The sequence below is a fragment of the Selaginella moellendorffii genome, unplaced genomic scaffold, assembly GCF_000143415.4.
Source record: "Selaginella moellendorffii unplaced genomic scaffold, v1.0 SELMOscaffold_14, whole genome shotgun sequence".
Lineage (NCBI taxonomy): Eukaryota > Viridiplantae > Streptophyta > Lycopodiopsida > Selaginellales > Selaginellaceae > Selaginella > Selaginella moellendorffii.
In genome coordinates, this window is record NW_003314275.1 from 1,600,682 (window position 1) to 1,622,698 (window position 22,017).

The following is a 22,017-nucleotide window of genomic DNA, read 5'->3' on the forward strand; positions in this document are numbered from 1 at the left end:
CACTAATAGTAACAAAATTACCTCCACACTAGTAATAGAAAAAATATACATAAAGCTTATAATATATCAATTTTAAGGCTGCTAGAAAAAATAATCCTTATACTAAGGTTTAAGCAAAAAAATGAAAAAAGTAAACTCTTAAACTTGGATATTTAAGGATAAGGATTTTTAACTTTATATATCCCAAGATCTTTAACCAATTGGAAATGAAGTGCATTTTTATTTATAAGCATTTTCTCTATAAAGATGTTTAATTTCATGTATCCCAAATCCTTTAGCTAATTAAAAAAATATTAATGAATTATTTTTTAAATTGTTCTTTTTAATTGCACACAATTTATCATGTTTGGACCTATGGTGTAAGCTAATGCTAAAACTATTTTAACAATTTCAAAATTATTAACTAAATTGCTACAACAAAATAAGCACATAAGAAAACAAAAAGAAGTAATAAAAAAGGCTATAAGGAAAAAAAGAAGCAACAATAAAAAAGAAATAAATAATAGCTATCAAGAAAAATAAGAGGGAAAATAATAATAGCTAAAACATTTGAAGTGATAAAAAAGGAAAAATTTAAAAAATTTAAAAACAAAAAAGATAGAGAAGGAAGAGAAAACAATAAGAAAGAAAAAATATAAAAGAAAGAATAATAAAGTTCTAAAATCTTCAATCTTTTTTTTTATATATTTAAACTTTTATGAATCATGATTTAAATTATTCTTTTTAATTACTTACAATCCATTACACTGCCTTATAAGTTTACGTTTTTGTGAATAGAAGTTAAATGCAATCATCCTTTCGAAAGTTTAAACAATTCATCCCATAAACATTTAGCCCTAAAATAACATTATTTAATTTTATAAAGGTAGGATTTGCAGTTTTGACGCCTTTAAGTTTTTTAGTTGCCTTTGCATTTGGGCTAGGATCTCCTCCAGAAGGATTTTCTGCACAATAATTTAACATTAAAAGTTTAAAATATTTTATAATACCTTGTGTCGGGTTTCTTCATGTATGTGGATAATCATAAAATTAATTTAACATAAATTTCAAAATAATTATCATTATTTAATGATTTTGAAAAAGAAAGTTTTATATTGTGAGTATATAAAATATTTCATAATTATCAAAATCCCACTACACTAATAATAACATATATCTTTATATTTATACATCTAAATTTTATATCATCCCATCCTCTCAAAAAGATGAAAAGTATTTATAATTTTTTTTATTAATGTATTATATCTATAAAAGTATCATGAATGATTATAAAAAGGAGTGCATTTTTGTTCATAGACTTTTTTCCTTTATATTTAAACTTTTATAAATCATGATTTAAATCATTCTTTTTAATTACTTACAATCCATTACACCTCCTTACAAGTTTACACTTTTTTTAATAAAAGTTAAATGCAATCATCCCTTTGAAAGTTTAAACAATTTATCCTATCAAATCATTTATCTTTGAATGGTAAACACTTGCAAAAATATAATATATCCCCAACCAAAGTGTTAATATGTGAAATGTATTAATTATAAATACAGAAAAATTGTCCGAAAGAACCCTAGAATGTATAGTTAAATTTCTTTTATGGGAATTTTGAAGATTATGTGTATTATTGGTTTAATCACTTTATAAAACTACTACTTACCATTCTTAGATAATACCTGGGGTTTACATAAGTTTCCCACATATTTAATGGGATAATATTATAGTAGTATAATGGTATTTCTTCTTAAATCGAATAATATTCCAATATTTTTCTAATGCAAAGATTTATAATAAAAGTTGAAAGGGCTATACCACATGTTATAAATGCTACCATAATTAAGTCTAATTATTTAATTATAACTATATACAATTGAGGAATTATAGTAATTGTTGCTCCACAATCAAAACAAGCTACTACAAAGGTAGTATGCTACTCTAGAAGAAAAATGTCAAAAAAAAAGAAATGGAAAAATTATAAAAATAAAAAAAATCTAAATAATATGAAAAATTACATTTAAACTAAAATTACAAATTTAAGCAGTCCTCAAAAATAATTACCTTTATCTACATTAATGTGATTGGATGAAATATATATATATATTTCTAAGATCTTTCTTCATTTGAATTCTTCTGCCATAAAAATATATCAGCATGTTAATTTTGGTTTTCTTACCATTTTTTACCATGTTATACACTTGTATATATATCACAATAATATATTCAACCACGATCTTACTTCATTGGTGGTAAAAAATTAAAATTAACATGCTAATATATTTTTATGGCAGAAGAATTCAAAGGTAGAAAATCTTGTCCCAATTGGATCTCAGTCTTAGATCATTTTCTGGTAAGAATAGGAAGAAGAATGACGAGGAGGATGATAATGAGAAGGATTATCCCAATGCACGTCCACTTGCGGCTTCTCCTCTGCGATCTCTTGGCCTTGACCAGCTGCTGTGTTCCTCGATCCACAAAAGACGCTGCCTTGTTGACGTGCTCCTCGATTGTATTGAGCTGCGCGCCTTGTGCGTCCACTAGCGTCGCCAGATCCTGGAAGATCTGCTGTAGCTCTCTCAAATTCCTCTCCACTTCCACCACGGCATCGTGCCGCTCCTGAATCTCCTGGATCGTGTCCAGAATCTGCCCCCTCCCCTGCTCCTGGATAGCCTTCCGCAAGAAATTCTCGCTCTCCCCAGTCTGGATCATCCGCTCGATCACTTCCTGGCTCGCCTGCTCGCCCGTCACGGTAAAGTAGCGGCGCTCGATCGTCCCGCGGTACTCGCTGCTCATCCTCTCCCGCAAGTTCGCTAAATCGGCCATGAGGTCGCGGAGCTTGATCCGGAGGCTGTTGGTGATGGACATCCTGGTTCGATCGGTGGACGACCCCTCCTCGCAGCCCTTCACCTTCCTGTTGGCCAGATTGCTCGCGTCCAGCGCCTCGAGCTTGGATTTGATGCCGCGCCCGTTCTTGAGCACCAGGGAGACGTGCTCGTCCATGCGCGACCGGAGCTCTCTCATGGCTCCCGGCTTGTGGACGCTCTTGCTCGACTCATTGTCCTCGTTGAGCTTGAGGAGGAGCTCCTGGATCGCGTCCATGGCGTCCTTGATCTTGCTCACCTCCTCGAAAAAGCCCACCAGGCTCTTCTCCGAGTTGTGGACCGCCATCTCCACGTCCAAGGGGTTGGCCTCCATGTCGGATCCCCGAGGGAAGGAACTCGATAGCAAATTATTCATCCCTTACGTTTCCAATCGCCGCATTGATCGATTGATCGATAATCTTTTGAGACTTTTCCTCTCTACCTGTATCAGCGCCCTTCCTTTCTCCTCCCCACGAAGAACTTTTCCAGATAGAGACGAAGAACCCTTTAGAATATTCGCATCATTTACTATTCCTCGTTACTATTTGTTTTTTCCGGAAGTCGTCTTGCAAGACTTTTATTTTCTGATCTTGCCAAGGTACTTCCAGAAGATTTCGTAAGAAACAGCTAAAACCGACATAACCTTTGGAACAGGGGAATAAACACAAGAATTACTCCGCAAACGATATAAGAGCGAAAACATCGAAAAATCTCTCAATTACAAACCTCGTGGTTAACAATTTCTGTTTTCGACAATGCTTTGCTAGTCAGTCTTGTGTTGTTGAGCTAGTCGAGCTTTGTGCTTAAGCTCCGCTCGTTTCCACTTCACCATCAGCCTTACCATCTGCAAGAGACTATTCACCTGCAAGCAAAAAAAAAAAAAAAGAAACGATCAGAGATGAAAGAAAGAAAGAGATTTGGATTTGGAAGAGGCTCTCACCAGAATCACCATTGATGTCACAAGCAGCGGGCCGGACCACAGAGTGGAGATGAACACGCCGCGCTTGTCAAAGTAAGGCTGCCGAGAAAACTTCTGCCAGTGGCGAGCCAGGAAAGAATTGATCGTTTGCGCAAGGTAGATTCCAAACACTGGGAGAAGTTGCGAAAATGGATCAAACGAAACAATGCGAGATCGAAAGAAAAGGTTTTTTTCTCACTCGAGAGGAAGAAGATGGCCATTTGCAAATCGGTGTTTCTCCTTGTCCATAGAATAAACACGAGAAGAAACAAATGAAAGGCCACTAGCGCACCAATCCAAGGCTCCTGTAAGCCCAAAGTCTAGAGAGAAAAATCAAAGACTAGAATCTCTCTTACAGTCCAATCCACGGCGTGAACGAAGGCGAGCACCGGCTCGACGAATCCCCGCGGAGAAGACGAGCGAAACTTCCCCAAGATCTCCTCGAGCGCTTCCACTAAAACCTCCATTGCCGTTAAGCCCTAAATTCTAGACACATTTTTAGGGTTCTTGGGGGTTCTTGAGGAGAATTACACAGTTTACATGGAAGCGAGGCACGAGCGAAGGGATTTGGCTTCCTCCTGGTGCCGGAGACGTTCCAAGGCGCTCGCCTCGTACCTCCTCACCATCTCCTGCGACATGTTTAGCCTTCTTCCCACCTCTCGCAGCGATTTCACCGCAAGAGCTCCATCTTCCAGCCCGTATCGGTGCTGCAACACCATCCTCTCCTTGTCTTTCAATCGCTGGAGCTGCAAGTTTTCCAATCGAGTTAGATACTTGAGAGGAGATTCTTGCTGCTTGCTTGCTTACCGCTGTGACGATTTCTTCTCGGACCTCCGAGCTCTCCGAGACAATGTCGCCGGTCTCTGGCAAGTACTCGAGAAACTCCTCGTCGGTGCCTCGCACAGTCTCGTTGAGCGAGCGAACTCGAAAGTTGCTGTAGTAGTATATGTTCCAGAACTGGACTGGATCCAATCCAGTCCTCTCCATCACTTCCTCGTCGCTGGGATTTCTCCCCAGCTCCACCCGGAGCTCTCGTCTCGCCTTTCGGATCTCCACCTTTTTCTGGAGAAGCAAACCACGATTCAGTCTCGCAAGCAAGAGAAAACAGAGAAAAAAAGAGATGTATCTGTTGTTACCGCTGCGAAGCTGAAAGGCAGGCGAATCACTTGACCAGTTCTCGTGATGGCTCTCACTATCGCGGTTCGTATCCAAAAGATAGCGTACGTGGAGAAGCGAGTACCTTTGCCGGGATTGAAGTGATCCATAGCATCAATCAGACCTTTGACACCTTCTTGACACAAATCTTCCAGAGAGAAACTCCCCGCGTCACGCTCGTATCTTCTAGCCAAGAACAGCACCAGCCGGCAGTTGTGCTGGAGAAAGAAGAAAGAAATAAGAAAGAGTTAAGATGATCGATCGAGAAGAACTTGCCTCGATCAACTTGTTTTGCGCGGCTTCGCCGAGTTGGAGCCGGCGTCGCAAGGTTCTAAAGTCCGTATTTGCTGTCGTAGCCCACTCGTCGTCGCTGGGCTCTCTACGTAGAACTCGTCGTAGCTCACTTCTTACTTGGTGTAAGTGCTGTGAAGAAGAACAAATATAAGCTGCGAAGAACCGAAAGAGAGAGAATACCTTCACTGGAGTCAGGAGCTCCACTAGCTCGATTTCTTCTTGCGATGTCAAGTAGCGGTGATGGAGATTTCGCCAATCCACTGGCTTGACACCAAACGACGATCGTATGAGCTCCTCGGATTCATCCGACCAAAGATCCCCTCCATTTGACGGTGTGCTCGATGATCCTCCAGTAGCTCGATCGGTCCTCTTCCTTGAAACCCTATCTCCCCTCTTCGCAAATCCCTCCTCGCTGCCATCGGGACCACTGGTACTGACCTGATTGAAAGCGTCCTCCAGCGCAGCCACCGCATTCTTGATCTGCCGCGCCGGCCCGGCCTGATAATCCGCGGCCTCGATCGATTGCGAGGAGCGCGTCAATCCAGCAGCACCAATCTTGGAGACCCGCCGCCGCCGCCGACGCTGCTTGCTCTGATTAAGCTCTAGATCGTTAGATACCTCCAGAAATCTACCTGGCGCGAGGAGCTTGGACCGCGATTCCAGAAAGCTGGAAGGAGAAGGGTGTAGCCATAGCCCCATTCTCTCCATTGCTCACACTTCCCTCTTTTCTCTCGAAACCACAAGAGCAGAACTATTCCCGGTATATTCTCTCCTCAATAGCCACGTGGCAAACTCCAAACCTCAATTTTAGCGGGGAAATTTAGGGCTCTTCGTTACCTTTAAACTTCCCTATGGCTGCGATTTGGCAGTGTGTTTTCTTTGACGTTCTAGAAAGCGCATGACAATCCAGACAAGTTATCCATAGCCATGCACGATTGGACGTGAAAGGAAGCCTAGAAAAAGGTGACGGACCAACTACCAACCCCATAAAATAGTTGAAGAAAAAAAATGTTCAAAGGAAGGTAGTGGTTACACGTTTTGGATTTCATTGTCCACATTCGTGCAGACAGGGCTTGTGAGACTACTGTTGTGGAAGATGAAAAGCCAACTTTGTGATAAGCTAATGTTTTCGTAAAGTTTAATGTTCAATAAATCATAAAAACGCCATGTGATCCTCCAGAAGAAGTTCCCGAAATTCATACAAAACAACAAACAAACACCAAAGAGGTCTCTTCCGGAATCCACCGCCAAACAGGCACCAAACTAAAGCAAGAAAAGACACCAAAACCAGCTTTTTTTTTTAGAATCTCGAGCTGTGGAGGTTGTGGCCATCGCGATTTCTGGCAATCGTGCAACAGATTCAACGGCAACAAAAGCTATGCGAGGGTTTTGCATTGGTTGTTTGTAATTTGTAATAACTTGGCCCGAGAGCGGGTCGTTTTTTTCAACGGAAGCATGTGTTGGTTTGTGTGTCATGCTTTTAGTGTGCCCTTCATGAAATCGGTTGGAAAAAAAAAAAAAACTGTAGATAGCTGCGACGGTTTGATTTGATCTTACTCCTCCCACTTCTCGGCAGTTGATTTATCCTACCAAAATTTAATAAAAAGGAACAAAATAAAAAAGGAGAAAGCGAGCTGCAAGGCAGCTTTATTATTTACATCTCTTGAAAAAAAGCAGCAGTGAAGCAGAGCAGTGCACATTGTTGCTATAAGTGCACTTGCACTTGCACTTGAAATTTACAGGCATTATAAATTCGAGTCCTTGCCTTGGAGGTGGAGCAAGCAGGCAGCAGCATCAAAACGAAGTTTTTCGTGTTCCTGCTGTGGAGGAACCAATTGTTCCTCATCTCTTTTCTCTGATCAGGGGGAAAGAGCCTCTTTTTTCTTCTTGTTAGTCAGTTGGTCATTACCAAGAAAAAACTTTGAGAGAACTTTGAATTTCTGATAGTTTTTGTTTGTGAGATGGCTACTATGTCTGCTGCTTTGCTGCTGCTTGCTGCCTTGAGTGGCTGCACTTTCGATTTGGCTCAAGCCACTCCAGTGAAGAAGGATGAAATGATCAAATGGGAACCAGCCACTGCAACATGGTATGGAAGTCCCAATGGAGCTGGAACTGATGGTACAATGCAATCACACCCAATAACAAATTTATTGAGAATTGTACAATCATCAGGAAATGATTTCTAAGAAAGAACTAGAAGAGTGTGTCGAGTTAGAATGTTATAACTCGTGATTTTTCTCAATGCTTTCTTTCTTTTCTTTTTTTGAAGGTGGAGCTTGTGGATATGGAAGCCTGCCCAACACACCCTATGGCTCAGATGTAGGTGCTGGGAGCCCAATTCTTTTCATGAATGGAATTGGCTGTGGAACTTGTTTTGAGGTAATCTATCATGAGTTTCTTCGCTCTTCTTTCTTTCTCTGTTTTTTCAAGTTTCCCTGTAGTATCAATCTATTGAATGCATCAAATCAATCGATCATTCTCATGACAATGTGGCTATCCAAATCCATGTAGGTGAAGTGCGTCGACGGGCAGCTCTGCTCGCCTCAGCCCGTCAACGTGGTCATCACTGACGAGTGTCCCGGAGGCTACTGCTCGGGAGGAAGAACACACTTTGATCTCAGTGGCACTGCCTTTGGAAAGATGGCCAGCGGCAGCGCAAACATCCAGCACCTCCTCGCCGCGGGAGTTCTCAATGTTCTCTACAGACGGTAAGCCTGACTCTGAGATTATTCCTGGAATATTTGAGGAATCTCTTCCCAATTTCAGTGCTCCATGCATCTACAAGAGCCAGGGCGTCGTGTTCCAGGTCGCCGATGGCTCCACACCCTTTTGGTTTGAGACAGTTATCAGATATCTGGATGGTCCGGGAGATCTCGCGACAGTCGAGCTCCAACAGGTAATCACCTTTTGCAAAGAAATTCCAAAGTTTTTGGCAAAGAGATTGAGAACTAATGGAACTTTTGTAGTTTGGGTCTTCTGCTTGGCAGCCGATGAGCCAAGTTTGGGGGGCAAACTGGTGCCTGAACGCAGGTGGCGGCACGCCTTTGAGAGCTCCATTTTCGATTCGGCTCACGGCACTTCAAACCGGAGAGAAGATTATCGCCCACAATGTCATTCCTGCGAATTGGGCACCCCAACACAGCTATTCCACTGGTGTCAACTTTGACACGCGCAATTATTGACGAGAGTACTCAGGGGCTTCTGTAGTGTGTGAAAAAATGCCACACTCGGGCCAATGAAAATTTAAATAAAAGTTTGAAAAGAAGTGTCACTCGTTTCTCCAGATGCATGTTTCATGCCCTATGACAATTTGCCCAGTCTTAGATGGTTCAATGCACAAAACATACAGAAGTCCACACTGTCCAAAATTTTAGTTGTTGGTCCAGATAGCTTTTCGATTTTCATCATAAACTACAAGGTTGCAGTCTAATTGTAACCTTAAGTAACATCTTTTTACCAATCCCCAAGATAAAGTACAAAGTTACAATCGGTTTGCATCTGGAGAAAGTAAGATCCATCTGGAGGTTCAAGATAACCATCAGCGTCAATACGTGAGATATCTGCATCATCACCCGCACTTCGCAAGCAAGACTTATAAACCAACAATCAGGTATATGTTCATCACCAGGATAATCTTTAAGCTCCATAACACTCTGAGCTTGTGGATTATCAAGGCTTGTAGTGATCTCGCAACAGATTTTGAATATGATGCTTCCTCATACACAGTGTGCCTGATCAAGATCCCGTTAGTACCGTAGTTTAGAATTGCGATGGGGTGGTTGCAAGAACATTAAAAAGCCCATCATCAGCCTTGTGCCAAGCCTCTGGACAAGCCCCAGCGATGGAAAAAATGTACCCAAGAGAAACTCCCCGAAAGGACTCATCGACGTTTCGGAGACAATGAGGGTTATGGAGACCTTGCGGCCTTCGACTTCCATGCTATCTGCGAATGTTAGCCCAACCGAATACATCTGGAACCTGGAGATGTTCTTGATGATTTTCACAATGCCTTATGGATTTTTTCGGAATAGCCAGTGAAACACATCTGGTGAAGATTAGCTAGAGCAACAACAGTAGCAGTGGTTCTCATTGTCTTTTGATCCTAGACTTGTACAAGAAGAGAGCCATTTTCTATACCTCTCTCTTTCTTAATGTCTTCCATTCTGCCGAGAAAGTCTGTTGCCAATGTTGGATTATAAAAGAAAAACGAGGGACTTTATGGCAGCTGCCAGGTGGCATTTTGTAACTGTGCCACGTGTAATAAAGACCTTGAACGCCACGTCAGAAGGTTGACCTTGTTTTTAAAAATGTGAGTGAGCCCTAGCACAGGAAACACCACAGGGCGGCTTTTTGTCTCGCCATGGCGAGCTTGGCACACCAATGCGCGTCTCGTCTCGATTGTAGATCCAGGATCGAGCGAATCGGCGCCCTTTCTAGCATCCCTGGAGCTAATCCAAGCAGGATCGCAAGAACCAGGGGGCGGATCTGTGGAGCGATCGCCAGCAGCGGCACCGGTGGCGCTTCCGCTGCCCTTAGGGAGAAGCCGGCGCTCGAGATGGAGGCTAGCGCGCTGTGGGAGAGGTATGTGGAGTGGCTCTACCAGCACAAGGAGCTCGGCTTGTACGTGGATGTGAGCCGGATGGGATTTAGCGATGGCTTTGTCATAGCGATGGAGGAGAGGTTTGCAAAGGCTTTCAAGGACATGGAGAAGCTCGAAGGCGGTGGTATCTCCAATCCGGACGAGAAAAGAATGGTTGGCCACTACTGGCTGAGAAACTCCGAGCTTGCTCCAAGCTACTATCTGAAGAAGCAAATCGATGAGACGCTCGAGGGAGTGAAGGCTTTCGCTGGAGATGTTATCAGCGGTAAGGTAAAGCTTCTTTGATCGATCCATCGATCGAGTTCTTTCGTACACGTTCTTCTAGTTCTCATACTGTGATCTTTACTTTGCGAGCAGATCAAGCCACCACCATGCCCAGCGGGAAAATTCACGCATGTTTTGTCGATTGGAATTGGAGGCTCCGCGTTAGGACCTCAGTTTGTGGCCGAAGCCTTGGCACCTGATAATCCTCCTCTTGAGGTGATTAATTTGTAAAGCTCGGTTTTTATTTTTATTTTATTTCTTTTTATTTCTTTATTTTTTTTGCTAGTGCTTGACTTTGTTTCGCTGCACAGATCAGGTTCATTGATAATACCGATCCCGCTGGTATCGATCACCAAATTTCTCAGCTCGGTGCCAAGTTATCGTCTACTTTAGTGATTGTTATCTCGAAGGTATACTAGATGTTTTTCCAGTTTAGAAGTTTCCTTTTTACTTTATTGCATGTATTCTTCTTGCATACAGAGTGGTGGTACTCCAGAGACACGCAATGGCTTGTTGGAAGTCCAGAAGGCTTTCCGGGAGAAGGGACTTGACTTTCCAAAGCAGGCTGTGGCGATCACTCAAGAAAAATCCTTGCTTGACACCACCGCTCGCAGTGAGGGCTGGCTTGCAAGGTTTCCAATGTTCGACTGGGTTGGGGGGAGAACTTCTGAATTATCAGCCGTGGGACTTCTTCCAGCTGCGCTTCAGGTGCGTGTTGAAGTTTAACTTGATAGCGTGCTAGCGTGGTCGTTTCTTTTCAGGGCATCAACGTGGACGATATGCTTTATGGTGCGGCATTGATGGACAAGGCCACGAGAAAGCAATCGGTGAGCTCTTTTAGTATTTTCTCCATGCAAACTTATTTTGTTTCTGTTTTGCTGTGTTTTTAGATTAAAGAGAACCCCGCTGCTTTGCTAGCACTTTGCTGGTATTGGGCCTCGAATGGTATTGGATCCAAAGACATGGTTGTTCTTCCCTACAAAGACAGCTTGCTCTTGTTTAGTCGCTACTTACAGCAGTTGGTGATGGAGTCTCTTGGCAAAGAACTCGACTTAGACGGGAATTTGGTACCTATAAAAACTCTCCTTTTTTTCTTCCTTCTTTCTAGTTGTGACAAGTGTCTCCTGTGAAGGTAAATCAAGGATTAAGTGTGTACGGGAACAAAGGCAGCACAGATCAACACGCGTAAGTTTTGTCTTTTTTTCTTAAAAGGGAGTTGACGCTTGATCTCTCTCAGATACATTCAACAGCTTAGAGAGGGTGTTTCAAATTTTTTTGCAACTTTTATAGAGGTTCTTCGGGACAGACCTCCGGGCCATGACTGGGAGCTTGAGCCTGGCGTAACTTGTGGTGACTACCTGTTTGGTATGCTTCAGGTAAGAGTATTTCCTCATGAAAATCTTCTAAGCTGATATCTTTGGAGCATTTTCAGGGGACCAGATCCGCTCTTTATGCAAACAAGAGGGAATCCATCACAGTGACTGTGCAAGAAGTCAATGCTCGGACTATCGGTGCGCTGATAGCGCTGTATGAGCGAGCAGTCGGCCTCTATGCGAGCTTGGTAAACATTAACGCGTATCATCAACCAGGTAAGCTTTCTTCTGGGCGAATTGATCAAATCAGTGTGTGCCGCAGGCGTCGAGGCAGGAAAGAAAGCAGCGGCAGACGTATTGGCCTTGCAAAAGAGAGTTCTTGCGGTTTTAAACGAGGCCAGGTTTGCAATGAAGGAAATCTTCTGTTTGGCAGACTTTGTAAATGCTTTCTTGCTTGCAGCTGCAAGGAACCAGCCGAGCCACTTGCAGTAGAAACTATTGCACAGTTATGCCAAGCTCCAAACCAGGTAAAAAATCTCATTTTTTTCCTCTTGCATAGGCAAACAAGGTACTCCCACAGGTTGAAATGATTTACAAGATTGTGTTGCATATGGCTGCGAACGATAGAGCCTTGTTTGCCGAGGGCAGCCGCGGCTCGCCCCGGAGCTTGAAAGTCTACACTGGAGAGTGCAATGTGGAGGAGCTATACGACTAGAAGATTAGAAAGGGAAGAAACGGAGAACACTGAAATAAGATACTCGCGACAGGGAGAATAAGCTCTACGAGCTACGTAGACTACATATTTTTTCGTATCGACACAGAACAACACTCTAAAACAGCGATCTCGACCATTCAAACAAAAGGTCGAAGATACCATGTAAATAAATACTTTGACACTGATTTCAAGCTTCTCTCGAAAACAAACGAGAAAAAGAATCAAGTTTTTCGCTGGACATTACCATAATGAAAATGGAGGTATGGCTCAGCGGTAGAGCAATCGGCTGCAGTCCGATAGGTCACCAGTTCGATCCTGGTTGCCTCCTCTTCCAGTTTGAAATTCAACAAAACTTAGAGATATATAACTTCTCGGTTGGTGGTATTAGCTACAATTTGACCGATCATTTTTTGAAACTCAGCTCTGTGGTTCATGCTTTAGAAAGGCCCTTCAAGGACCATGTAGATAGATCTTCTTCACAAGAAAAATAAATGGTTGAACACCTTTGCTGTGATCCTATGCTTCGTCTTCCTCTTCCAGCACATAAGTTGGCGATTGGGTCCGGATTTGCGAGCCGGGAACCGTCTCACTCAACTGGAACGATCCCGCAACCGGTTGATCGCTACTTCCCAGCTGCTGGTACCTCGAGATTTGCGAAGAGTCGCTGCCGCCGCCAGCTTTGTGAAAGAACGCATAAGTTGGCAGCACCACCGCGAGGATCATGGCCAGATGCAAGTTAAACTGGAGCGTCGCGATCGCCTTGCCTCTGTGCAATGCCATCGTCCCTTTGCAGTGAACTGCGTAGTCGCCCTCGCCGTTTTGATCCAGCCAGCACCCCTGAGACATCCCCCTGGACGAGAAGATTGAGCTGGCCATCTGGAAGAACCAAGTCCCCTGGAGGATCAATCCCAAGCTCTGTATGAAACGCAGCAGCTCGCTGCGGGGGTAGCAAATCCTGAGAAGCGTCGACAGCAAACACACGCCGATCGGGACGAGGAGGAGCCGATGGTATTGCCCCTGGACGCCGCTGCCATCGTCTTCCTTGAGATAGAAGAGGAAGAACTCCAATCCAAATGCCGTCACTGCGAGGAGCCGCAAAATCTCTTTTGGGAGCGGCAAAATCCTGGTCTTCTCCTTGAGGATCGCGGCGAGGGAGTAGACGAGGAACATAGAGGCCGTGCCCGAGGATTCCAGCGCCATGGCCGACGCCACCGGGTAGCCGCGCCGCCAGTCCCGGTGGGACGCGAGAAAGCTCCCTAGAATGTGGAACGAGGCCAGGAACGCGACGAAGACCGATTGGAGGTCGCAATGCCGGATCGATCTGTGCTGCTGCTTACCGGGATCCACTGGAGTGGAATTGGCAACCAGGCGCCATAGGCCGATCCCTAGGAAGCCCGCTCCCGTCGCAGCCATGCCCTCCCATCCCATAGCTCGAAGTGTTTGACCTAAATAAATTTCAGTTTGTTTTTATTTGCTATAATACACCCTTTATTGTTAAAACTTATACAAAGTAAGAAAAATGTATCTTTGGTAGTTTCAAATTGTGTGTGCTAGTGGAAAGGGGCGCTAGCAATCCACTAGAACGATTGATTGATGCATGGCTTGGAGAGTGGGGACCTTTTTCCAAATTTGATGGCCTTTTTTTTCCAGTCACTGGTTTTCCATTAATAATCTCAATATTAAGCCTCTTATTTATGTAAAAAGGCCTGATAAACTTTATAAAACAAAAAATAGAATTCTCTAAAAAGAAAGAACACTTTAGCTATACATGAGAATTTGTCCTAAAACACTAAAACTTTCAGAGTGACCCCAGAGTGTTCTTGGGGCCAGCTGATCTTCCGCAAGGTTGTGGAAGTCATCGCAGATATCTCCTCGCGACTGGAGATGTCTGCGGATGTAACTACAACATCATTCTCTGAATTGGGTCTTGAGAGGAGACAGTTAATATTCAAATGTGCAGATATGTTTTGATTCTGCCGCGAGAGTCACTTCTTGCCATGTGATGGAAGCATAAAAGTCACGCCAAGGGAAAAAATGAGGATTCTTTCTACCCCCACCGTGCCCGTCAAAACTCTGGCTCGAACACAAGATTAAAGACAGCAAACAAAGGAGCAAGGTGAAAACCAAAACCCGAGATTCCATAAACTTTTCTCTCGAGTTTTTTTGAAAGAGAGAAGCGAACCTTTAATCCCGCGATACTCTTCTCGGACGTTCAGACCTAGCAATCAAAATGACGTCATCTTCATGGCCTCGTCTCTCTTTTAAGTAAGCGAAACAAACAAAGTGGCTATGGGGGAGATTTTTACTCTGTTCGCGTGTGAATCCTCAGCGAGCGAGCGCGAAGATAGCGATTGATCACACTCCATGGCGTTCACTGCTCGAGCTTGGAGAGTGGCACCCTTCATCTTTGGTACCAAATTGATGCTTGGATAGATTTTGGGTCTTTTCCTTTCCTCTAGCCTCTTGAGTGTGGACTCTCCACGGTCTTGATCATTGTTACATTCTTCTTCTCATGGTTTTGATACATCGTCTTGATTTGTGATTTGATTTCTTCTTTTGCAGCGGTGGTGACGCTCGAACAGGCAGCTTCTTTGTCAATTGGGATCAATCTCTTCACGTTTGCATTCAACACTGAGCATTTCAGCCTCGCCACTGCTGCCAACATTGTGACCAACTTCATGGGAACGATGTTTCTCCTCACGCTCCTTGGAGGGCTTGTCGCAGATCTCTGGTGGAGTCGGTTCAAGACGATCGTCGTCTCTGGCGTCCTGGAAATCCTGGTAAAGATCTCTCTCTTATCTCCATTTCTCGGATTTCCAAAACAAAAACAAAAATACATAGTACCTACTTGATGACGATGCGATTTTCTGCGCAGGGGATTCTTCTCGTGGCGCTCGCAGCATCTATAAAATCTCTCACTCCACCCGAATGCCAGCTTCTAGATGCTTCCTGCAAGAGCGCAACCTCTTCCCAAAAGGCTGTGTTCTTCGGAGGACTCTACCTTCTAGCTCTTGGAGCCGGAGGTGTCAAAGCCAACATCGCGACCATGGGAGCTGTCCACTTCGACGAGAACTCGCCCGTGGAGAAGAAAGAACTGGGGACGTACTTCAACACGTACTTCATCCTTTTCTGCATCGGAGCGCTCATCGCGATCACGGCACTCGTCTACACGCAAGAAAACGTCTCCTTCGAAGTTGGCTATCTCATCGCGCTTGGATGCATGGTATTGGGCGTGATCGTCGCTGCCGCTGGCTATCCACTCTACCAACACAACTCACCCCAAAGTCCAGTCACAAGCTTCGCCCAAGTTGTTGTGGCCGCGTTTAGGAACCGCAAGCTTCCAGTTTCGTCCCCGGAAGTTCTCCATCTGGGTCCTCTCGATGACTCAAAGACTGGCTACAGGATCGAGCACACGGACCAGTTCACGTAAGATTTTGAGATTCACCTCGATATAGTGATCAATCGTCTTTGTAACCATGGCAGCTTCTTGGATCGAGCAGCCATCGTGGACTATAACTCTCCCCCGACCGCACAAACCAGCCCTTGGAAGCTGTGCACGGTGACACAGGTCGAGGAGGTGAAGCTCATCCTGCGAATCCTCCCGATCTTCACGAGCACCATCGTTTTGAACTGCGTCATCGCTCAAGTCCAGACAGTAACACTCCAGCAAGGCCGGACGATGGATCGAAGGATCACCAAGAGCTTCGAGATACCTCCGGCGTCGGTGGCAGCGCTCCCGGTCGTATTCATGATCATAGCTCTCCCAATCTACGACCGGATCTTCGTGCCAGTCGCGCGGCGAGTCACGGGTCACGAGAGCGGGATCACGTACTTGCAAAGGATCTCCGTGGGCTTGCTTCTGGCGATCGCGAGTATGGTGGTGGCGGCGCTGGTGGAGAAGAAGCGCATCCGCGTCGCTCGGGAGTTTGGGCTCCTCGATTCGCCCACCGCGAGGGTGCCGCTCAAGATCTACTGGATCATGATCCAGTACTTCATCATTGGGCTGGCGGACATGTTCACATTCGTGGGTCTCATGGAGTTTTTCTACCGCGAGGCCCCCGAGAGAGTTCGCAGCATGTCCACGGCGCTGACCTTTGTCTCCCTCTCCCTGGGCTACTTCTTGAGCTCCACCATTGTGGATATTGTGAAGAGGGTTACTACAAAAGGTGGCGGGCTCGGGTGGCTGCCAAGCAACATCAACAGGGGTAACATCAGCAACTTCTACCTGCTGCTTGCAAGCATCAGCGCCGTCAACTTCGTGGTGTATGTGGCCTGTGCGAGGTGGTACAGGTATAGAAATCACGGTGATGCTGATTTGGCATTGGATCGTGATGTTAAGTTAGAGGATGGACCATCAAAAGTTACGGATATTGGTACTGTGAGCAAGAGGCCCTTGATGGCCTAGACAATATTTCAAGTACCAGCTACTGAAGAAATGTCCATAATGTTCATACAGATTCTTATATAAAATTCACCAATCAAAGTATGCTAATAACTCTTCGCAATTTACAAGACATTTATTTTGACTTGTAAAAGGTAAAAGGTATAACTCAAGAACTCCACAAGAAAAATACAGGAGAACCAGCTGATGTAAAGAAGGGGACCATTTTCTCATGGCCAGCTTCCCGTCCTCTGTCATGATAAGCACCGTGTCCTCCTCCTTGAACTCGCCCTTCAAAGTCCCTTTAGCCAGCTCGTTGGTCACGTACTGCTGGATCACTCGCTTCACTGGCCTGGCGCCATAGTTAGGATCATATCCAAGCTTGGCAAACACCTGCACCGCATCACCTGTGATCTTCAAAGAGATCTTGCGGTGTTGAAGTCTCTTCTCCACGTTTTGCAGCTAGAGAAAAAAAGCCAAAGATCATAAACTGCCTCATCGTATAAACACAACTTACCTGGAGCTTGACGATTTCTTGGATCTGATCCACGTTCAGGGGCTGGAACACGATGAACTCGTCCACCCTGTTCATGAACTCTGGCCGGAGGGTGGAGCGAGCCACTGTCTCCTTCATCGACTGATATGACGCATTCTTGTCGCCCGATGATTTGAGAGCGTCCAGGATGTGCTGCGAGCCGAGGTTGGACGTCATGATCACCACGGTGTTGGTGAAGTTCACCGTCCGGCCCTGCGAGTCCGTCACGCGGCCATCGTCGAGTATCTGGAGGAAGATGTTGAAGACGTCCGTGTGAGCCTTTTCTATCTCGTCGAAGAGAACCACCGAGTAAGGCCGCCGGCGGACGCTCTCGGTCAGCTGCCCGCCTTCTTCGTATCCCACGTATCCTGGAGGAGCGCCAGTGAGCCGGGACACGGCGTGCTTCTCCATGTACTCGCTCATGTCGAATCTCAGCAGCGCTTTGTCCGTGTCGAACAGGTATTCGGCTAGAGCCTTGGCCAGCTCCGTTTTCCCGACTCCGGTCGGCCCCATGAACATGAAGCTGGCGATAGGACGGTTTGGATCCGCGAGTCCAGCTCTGGAACGGCGTATAGCATCGGCCACGGCTTGCACTGCGGGGTCTTGGCCGATCAAGCGCTTGTGTAAGTGTTCGTCGAGGTGGAGCAGCTTCTCCATCTCGGACTGGAGCAGCCTTGAGACGGGAATCTTTGTCCACTTGCTGACTATCTTAGCACTTTCCAGAGCTGCATCCTTCTCAAGGTACTTGCGATATTCCTTTATTGTCGTGGCACCAATGCACCTCAATTCACCATGGCCAAGCATTGGCTTCAGCAAGTTTCCAACATCCATCGCTCCCGACGTGGCACCTGTAAAAACAAGTACCGTGCTTGCAGTCGAAAATGCAAAATCCCACACACAAAGTACCTGCCCGACGACCATGTGGATTTCATCAATGTACCCCTCTGACTCCTTTACTTCTTTTAGAACAGCTTTTAATCGATCTTCAAATTCTCCTTGAAACTTCGCTCCTGCGATCAAGGCTCCCAAGTCCAATGATATCAGCTGCATTTTTAATGGTAAGGTGTTGCAATAGCACTCGCGTAAAACATACCCAAGTCAGCAGAAGCCAGTGATTTCCATACCCTTCGGCTATAGCAGTCTTGCCCACACCAGGCTCTCCAATCACGACAGGATTGTTCTTGGTTCGCCGGCACACAAGATTTGAATGCACCGTCGAATTTCGTCATCATGACCGATGACCGGATCAAGTTTTCCTTGGCGGGCCATCTCCGTCAAATCCACTCCAAATTTCTCGAGTGCTTCATACTTGTTTTCAGGGGCTGGATCGAGAAAACAAACAACGAGACTGTTTAGAATTTTGACAAACAAAACAGCGAACCTTGATCAGTAACCTTCTGTGTCCCTCGAATGGCAGTGATCGCATCTTTAGTAGCCTTGGCATTGAGATCGAACTGCCCAAACAACTCCTTCCCGATACGAATGTCTTCTGCGAGTGCAAGGACTAAATGCTCGATTGACGTATAATTATCTCCAAAGTCCTTCATGTGACCCTTGGCTCGATCGAGCAAACTGTCGAGGCTCTGGCCAAGCATAGCGCCAGATATGTTTCCCGTCACCTAGAAGAACACGCGCACAATAAGAATATAAAAAAACACTTTTCGCCTTAGGCTGGCGCTCGATGTATCGCTCAGTTGCTTGCAAAAGAGCTGAGTTATCAATCCCGGCCTCCTCCGTGCAAGACCATTTTTTTGCTCCAGCAAAGCCTTTAGAAGATGCTCGGTTTCTACAACCTGTTGTCTGTTTGATTGTGCCAGTTCCACGGCGGAAACCATGGCTTGCCTTGTTTAGAAAAAGAATCAAGTTTCTCGCTGAATATCATTCTTAACATTACTAATGAAAATGGAGGTATGGCTCAGCGGTAGAGCAATCGGCTGCAGTTCGATAGGTCACTAGTTCGATCCTGCTTGCCTCCTCTTCCAGTTTGAACTTCCCAAGATTGGCGAGGTTGGTGGTATTAGCTACAATTTGACAAATCATTTTTTGAAACTCAGCTCTGAATCCATTTGTGTTTCATGCTCTAGAAAGACCCTTCAAGGACCATGTAGATAGATCTTCTTCACAAGAAAAGTAAATGGTTGAACACCTTTGCTGTGATCCTATGCTTCGTCTTCCTCTTCCAGCACATAAGTTGGCCATTGCGTCCGGATTTGCGAGCCGGGAACCGTTTCACTCAACTGGAACGATCCCGCAACTGGTTGATCGCTACCTCCCAGCTGCTGGTACCTCGAGATTTGCGAAGAGTCGCCGCCGCCAGCTTTGTGGAAGAACGCATAAGTTGGCAGCACCACCGCGAGGATCATGGCCAGATGCAAGTTAAACTGGAGCGTCATGATCGCCTTGCCTGTGTGCAATGCCATCATCCCTTTGCAGTGAACTGCGTAGTCGCCCTCGCCGTTTCGATCCAGCCAGCAGACATCCCCCTGGACGAGAAGATCGAGCTGGCCATCTGGAAGAACCAAGCTCCCTGGAGGATCAATCCCAAGCTCTGAATAAAACGCAGCAGCTCACTGCGGGTGTAGCAAATCCTGAGAAGCGTCGACAGTAAACACACGCCGATCGGGACGAGGAGGAGCCGATGGTACTGCCCCTGGACGCCGCTGCCATCGTCTTCCTTGAGATAGAAGAGGAAGAACTCCAATCCAAATGCCGTCACTGCGAGGAGCCGCAAAATCTCTTTTGGGAGCGGCAAAATCCTGGTCTTCTCCTTGAGGATCGCGGCGAGGGAGTAGACGAGGAACATAGAGCGCCTCGCACCCATGCCCTCCCATCCCATAGCTCGATATTAATATTATTTGTTATAATATACCCTTTATTGTTGAAACTTATACAAATCTGTTGCGCATTACTTATTTATGTAGTAACGTAATTATTTTTATTTATTAACTTAATTGATCAAGTGGAGCTTTATAATTACAAACATATTTATAATTTATAATGCAAGATTATTATAAATTTTAAATACAAATTAATCTAACCGTTAAATGGTAAAATATCTCAGAATATCTAAGCATATTCACATATCAAAAATGTAATTTCTTTGGTATATAACATAATTTCAAATTGTGTGTGTGCTAGTGGAAAGGGGTGCTAGCAATCCACTAGAACGATTGATTGATCCATGGCTTGGAGCGTGGGGACCTTTCTTCCAAAATTGATGGATTTTTTTTCCACTCACTGTTCTTTCTTTTTGTTTTCTTATAGAGATTTATTTTATTTTTTTATAAAGTTTATCAGGCCCTTTTACATAAATAACAGGTTCAGATTATTCACTTAAAAGTTTTAGTATCTGCTTCTGGACAACCCCACACAATGGGATGATGCTATACATGAGAATTTGTCCTAAAACACTACTCCATGGCCTTGAACTTTCAGAGTGATCCCAGAGTGACATCTGCAAATGAATCTCCAAATGCTGAATAAGTCGCAAGGAGACTTCCACAATCTTGCGGAAGATCAACGCCAGGCCAGCTGGCCGCAAGAACACAATTACACCATCATTCTCTTGATTGGGCCTTGAGAGGAGACACTTAATATTCAAATGTGCAGATATACTTTGATTCTGCCGCGGGAGTCAATGTGACTTCTTGCCATGTGTTCGATGGAAGCATAAAAGTCAAGCCAAGATTGGGGAAAGAACACAAATTTGGATGGATTCTTTCCACCCCCACCGTACCCGTCAAAATTCTGGCTCGAATACAAGATAAAAGACAGCAAACAAAGGAGCAAGGAGAAAACCAAAACCCGAGATTCCATAAACTTTTCTCTCGAGTTTTATTGAAAGCGAGAAGCGAACCTTTAATCCCACGATACTCTTCTCGGACGTGACAAAACCCTCAGAGTCAGCTCCCTAGAAATCAAATGACGTCGTCTTTTATGGCCTCGTCTCTCTTTTAAGTAAGCGAAACAAACAAAGTGGCTTTGGGGGAGATTTTTACTCTGTTCGCGTGTGAATCCTCAGCGAGCGAGCGCGGGGATAGCGATTGATCGAACTCCATGGCGTTCACTTCTCGAGCTTGGAGAGTGGCACCCTTCATCTTTGGTACCAAATTGATGCTTGGATAGATTTTGGGTCTTTTCCTTTTCTCTAGCCTCTTGAATTTTGACTCTCCATGGTCTTGATCATTGTTACATTCTTCTTCTCATGGTTTGGATACATCATCTTGATTTGTGATTTGATTTCTTCTTTGGCAGCGGTGGTGACGCTCGAACAGGCAGCTTCTTTCTCAATTGGGATCAATCTCTTCACGTTTGCATTCAACACGGAGCATTTCAGCCTCGCCACTGCTGCCAACATTGTGACCAACTTCATGGGAACGATGTTTCTCCTCACGCTCCTTGGAGGGCTTGTGGCAGATCTCTGGTGGAGTCGGTTCAAGACGATCGTCGTCTCTGGCGTCCTGGAAATCCTGGTAAAGATCTCTCTCTTTCTTATCTCCATTTCTCGGATTTCCAAAACAAAAACAAAAATATATTGATGATCTTCTGCGCAGGGGATTCTTCTCGTGGCGCTCGCAGCATCTATAAAATCTCTCACTCCACCCGAGTGCCAGCTTCTAGATGCTTCCTGCAAGAGCGCAACCTCTTCCCAAAAGGCAGTGTTCTTTGGAGGACTCTACCTTCTAGCACTTGGAGCCGGAGGTGTCAAAGCCAACATCGCGACCATGGGAGCTGTCCACTTCGACGAGAACTCGCCCGTGGAGAAGAAAGAGCTGGGGACGTACTTCAACACTTACTTCATCCATTTCTGCGTCGGAGCGCTCATTGCGATCACGGCACTCGTCTACACGCAAGAAAACGTCTCCTTCGAAGTTGGCTATCTCATCGCGCTTGGATGCATGGTATTGGGCGTGATCGTCGCTGCCGCTGGCTATCCACTCTATCGACACAAC

At 45.2% G+C, this 22,017-nt stretch overlaps 9 protein-coding genes, 2 non-coding genes and 1 pseudogene across 12 annotated transcripts in view; 6 read left to right on the forward strand and 6 right to left on the reverse strand.

The window, feature by feature from the left end:
- Positions 1 to 2,223: 2,223 nt before the first annotated feature.
- LOC9631748 (syntaxin-124) lies at positions 2,224 to 3,330 on the reverse strand. Its single transcript, XM_002970486.2, has one exon. It carries the CDS (start codon positions 3,224 to 3,226, stop codon positions 2,330 to 2,332), a length of 897 nt encoding a protein of 298 aa, XP_002970532.1. The 5' UTR covers positions 3,227 to 3,330; the 3' UTR covers positions 2,224 to 2,329.
- A 208-nt stretch (positions 3,331 to 3,538) lies between these two features.
- LOC9632443 (transmembrane protein 18) lies at positions 3,539 to 4,287 on the reverse strand. The gene is made up of 4 exons (XM_002970487.2): positions 4,165 to 4,287; positions 4,008 to 4,113; positions 3,791 to 3,939; positions 3,539 to 3,712 (listed from the first exon to the last, which is right to left on the reverse strand). The coding sequence occupies exons 1-4, from the start codon at positions 4,273 to 4,275 to the stop codon at positions 3,614 to 3,616; spliced, it is 465 nt and encodes a 154-aa protein (XP_002970533.2). The 5' UTR covers positions 4,276 to 4,287; the 3' UTR covers positions 3,539 to 3,613.
- Positions 4,258 to 6,044, reverse strand: LOC9632444 (RNA polymerase sigma factor SigA2). The gene is made up of 5 exons (XM_002970488.2): positions 5,438 to 6,044; positions 5,240 to 5,386; positions 4,945 to 5,181; positions 4,616 to 4,870; positions 4,258 to 4,554 (listed from the first exon to the last, which is right to left on the reverse strand). The coding sequence occupies exons 1-5, from the start codon at positions 5,963 to 5,965 to the stop codon at positions 4,345 to 4,347; spliced, it is 1,377 nt and encodes a 458-aa protein (XP_002970534.1). The 5' UTR covers positions 5,966 to 6,044; the 3' UTR covers positions 4,258 to 4,344.
- Positions 6,045 to 6,965: 921 nt separating this feature from the next.
- Positions 6,966 to 8,524, forward strand: LOC9632445 (expansin-B3). Its single transcript, XM_002970263.2, has 5 exons — positions 6,966 to 7,375; positions 7,527 to 7,636; positions 7,769 to 7,965; positions 8,024 to 8,153; positions 8,224 to 8,524. The coding sequence occupies exons 1-5, from the start codon at positions 7,219 to 7,221 to the stop codon at positions 8,437 to 8,439; spliced, it is 810 nt and encodes a 269-aa protein (XP_002970309.2). The 5' UTR covers positions 6,966 to 7,218; the 3' UTR covers positions 8,440 to 8,524.
- A 1,058-nt stretch (positions 8,525 to 9,582) lies between these two features.
- Positions 9,583 to 12,345, forward strand: LOC9631749 (glucose-6-phosphate isomerase 1, chloroplastic). 2 transcript variants are annotated; one of them, XM_002970264.2, is made up of 12 exons: positions 9,583 to 10,127; positions 10,215 to 10,337; positions 10,433 to 10,531; positions 10,602 to 10,829; positions 10,883 to 10,948; positions 11,012 to 11,188; positions 11,254 to 11,306; positions 11,359 to 11,497; positions 11,554 to 11,710; positions 11,757 to 11,835; positions 11,895 to 11,961; positions 12,015 to 12,345. In XM_002970264.2, the coding sequence occupies exons 1-12, from the start codon at positions 9,618 to 9,620 to the stop codon at positions 12,147 to 12,149; spliced, it is 1,833 nt and encodes a 610-aa protein (XP_002970310.2). In that variant the 5' UTR covers positions 9,583 to 9,617; the 3' UTR covers positions 12,150 to 12,345. The 2 variants fall into 2 exon arrangements, with proteins under 2 accessions (XP_002970310.2, XP_024530829.1); XM_024675061.1 differs by having other exon boundaries at positions 9,992 to 10,122.
- Positions 12,346 to 12,405: 60 nt separating this feature from the next.
- On the forward strand, positions 12,406 to 12,477 carry TRNAC-GCA. The gene has a single exon. It is a non-coding gene; the product is annotated as a tRNA-Cys (tRNA).
- Positions 12,478 to 12,582: 105 nt separating this feature from the next.
- On the reverse strand, positions 12,583 to 13,580 carry LOC9631750 (transmembrane protein 45B). Its single transcript, XM_002970489.2, has one exon. The coding sequence runs from the start codon at positions 13,575 to 13,577 to the stop codon at positions 12,666 to 12,668; it is 912 nt and encodes a 303-aa protein (XP_002970535.2). The 5' UTR covers positions 13,578 to 13,580; the 3' UTR covers positions 12,583 to 12,665.
- An 850-nt stretch (positions 13,581 to 14,430) lies between these two features.
- Positions 14,431 to 16,633, forward strand: LOC9632446 (protein NRT1/ PTR FAMILY 4.4). Its single transcript, XM_002970265.2, has 4 exons — positions 14,431 to 14,559; positions 14,712 to 14,929; positions 15,025 to 15,575; positions 15,633 to 16,633. Exons 1-4 carry the CDS (start codon positions 14,514 to 14,516, stop codon positions 16,552 to 16,554), a joined length of 1,737 nt encoding a protein of 578 aa, XP_002970311.1. The 5' UTR covers positions 14,431 to 14,513; the 3' UTR covers positions 16,555 to 16,633.
- Positions 16,621 to 18,900, reverse strand: LOC9631751 (annotated as a pseudogene).
- A 69-nt stretch (positions 18,901 to 18,969) lies between these two features.
- On the forward strand, positions 18,970 to 19,041 carry TRNAC-GCA. The gene has a single exon. It is a non-coding gene; the product is annotated as a tRNA-Cys (tRNA).
- Positions 19,042 to 19,484: 443 nt separating this feature from the next.
- On the reverse strand, positions 19,485 to 19,901 carry LOC112346340 (transmembrane protein 45B-like). The gene has a single exon (XM_024675079.1). It carries the CDS (start codon positions 19,899 to 19,901, stop codon positions 19,485 to 19,487), a length of 417 nt encoding a protein of 138 aa, XP_024530847.1.
- A 636-nt stretch (positions 19,902 to 20,537) lies between these two features.
- LOC9632447 (protein NRT1/ PTR FAMILY 4.5) overlaps positions 20,538 to 22,017 on the forward strand; it is a 2,690-nt gene continuing 1,210 nt past the window's right edge. Inside the window, exons 1-4 of the mRNA XM_024675080.1 lie at positions 20,538 to 20,591; positions 21,087 to 21,167; positions 21,340 to 21,537; positions 21,619 to 21,994. Of these exons, the coding sequence (XP_024530848.1) occupies positions 20,538 to 20,591; positions 21,087 to 21,167; positions 21,340 to 21,537; positions 21,619 to 21,994 (709 nt within the window). The remainder of the gene's footprint in view (positions 20,592 to 21,086; positions 21,168 to 21,339; positions 21,538 to 21,618; positions 21,995 to 22,017) is intronic.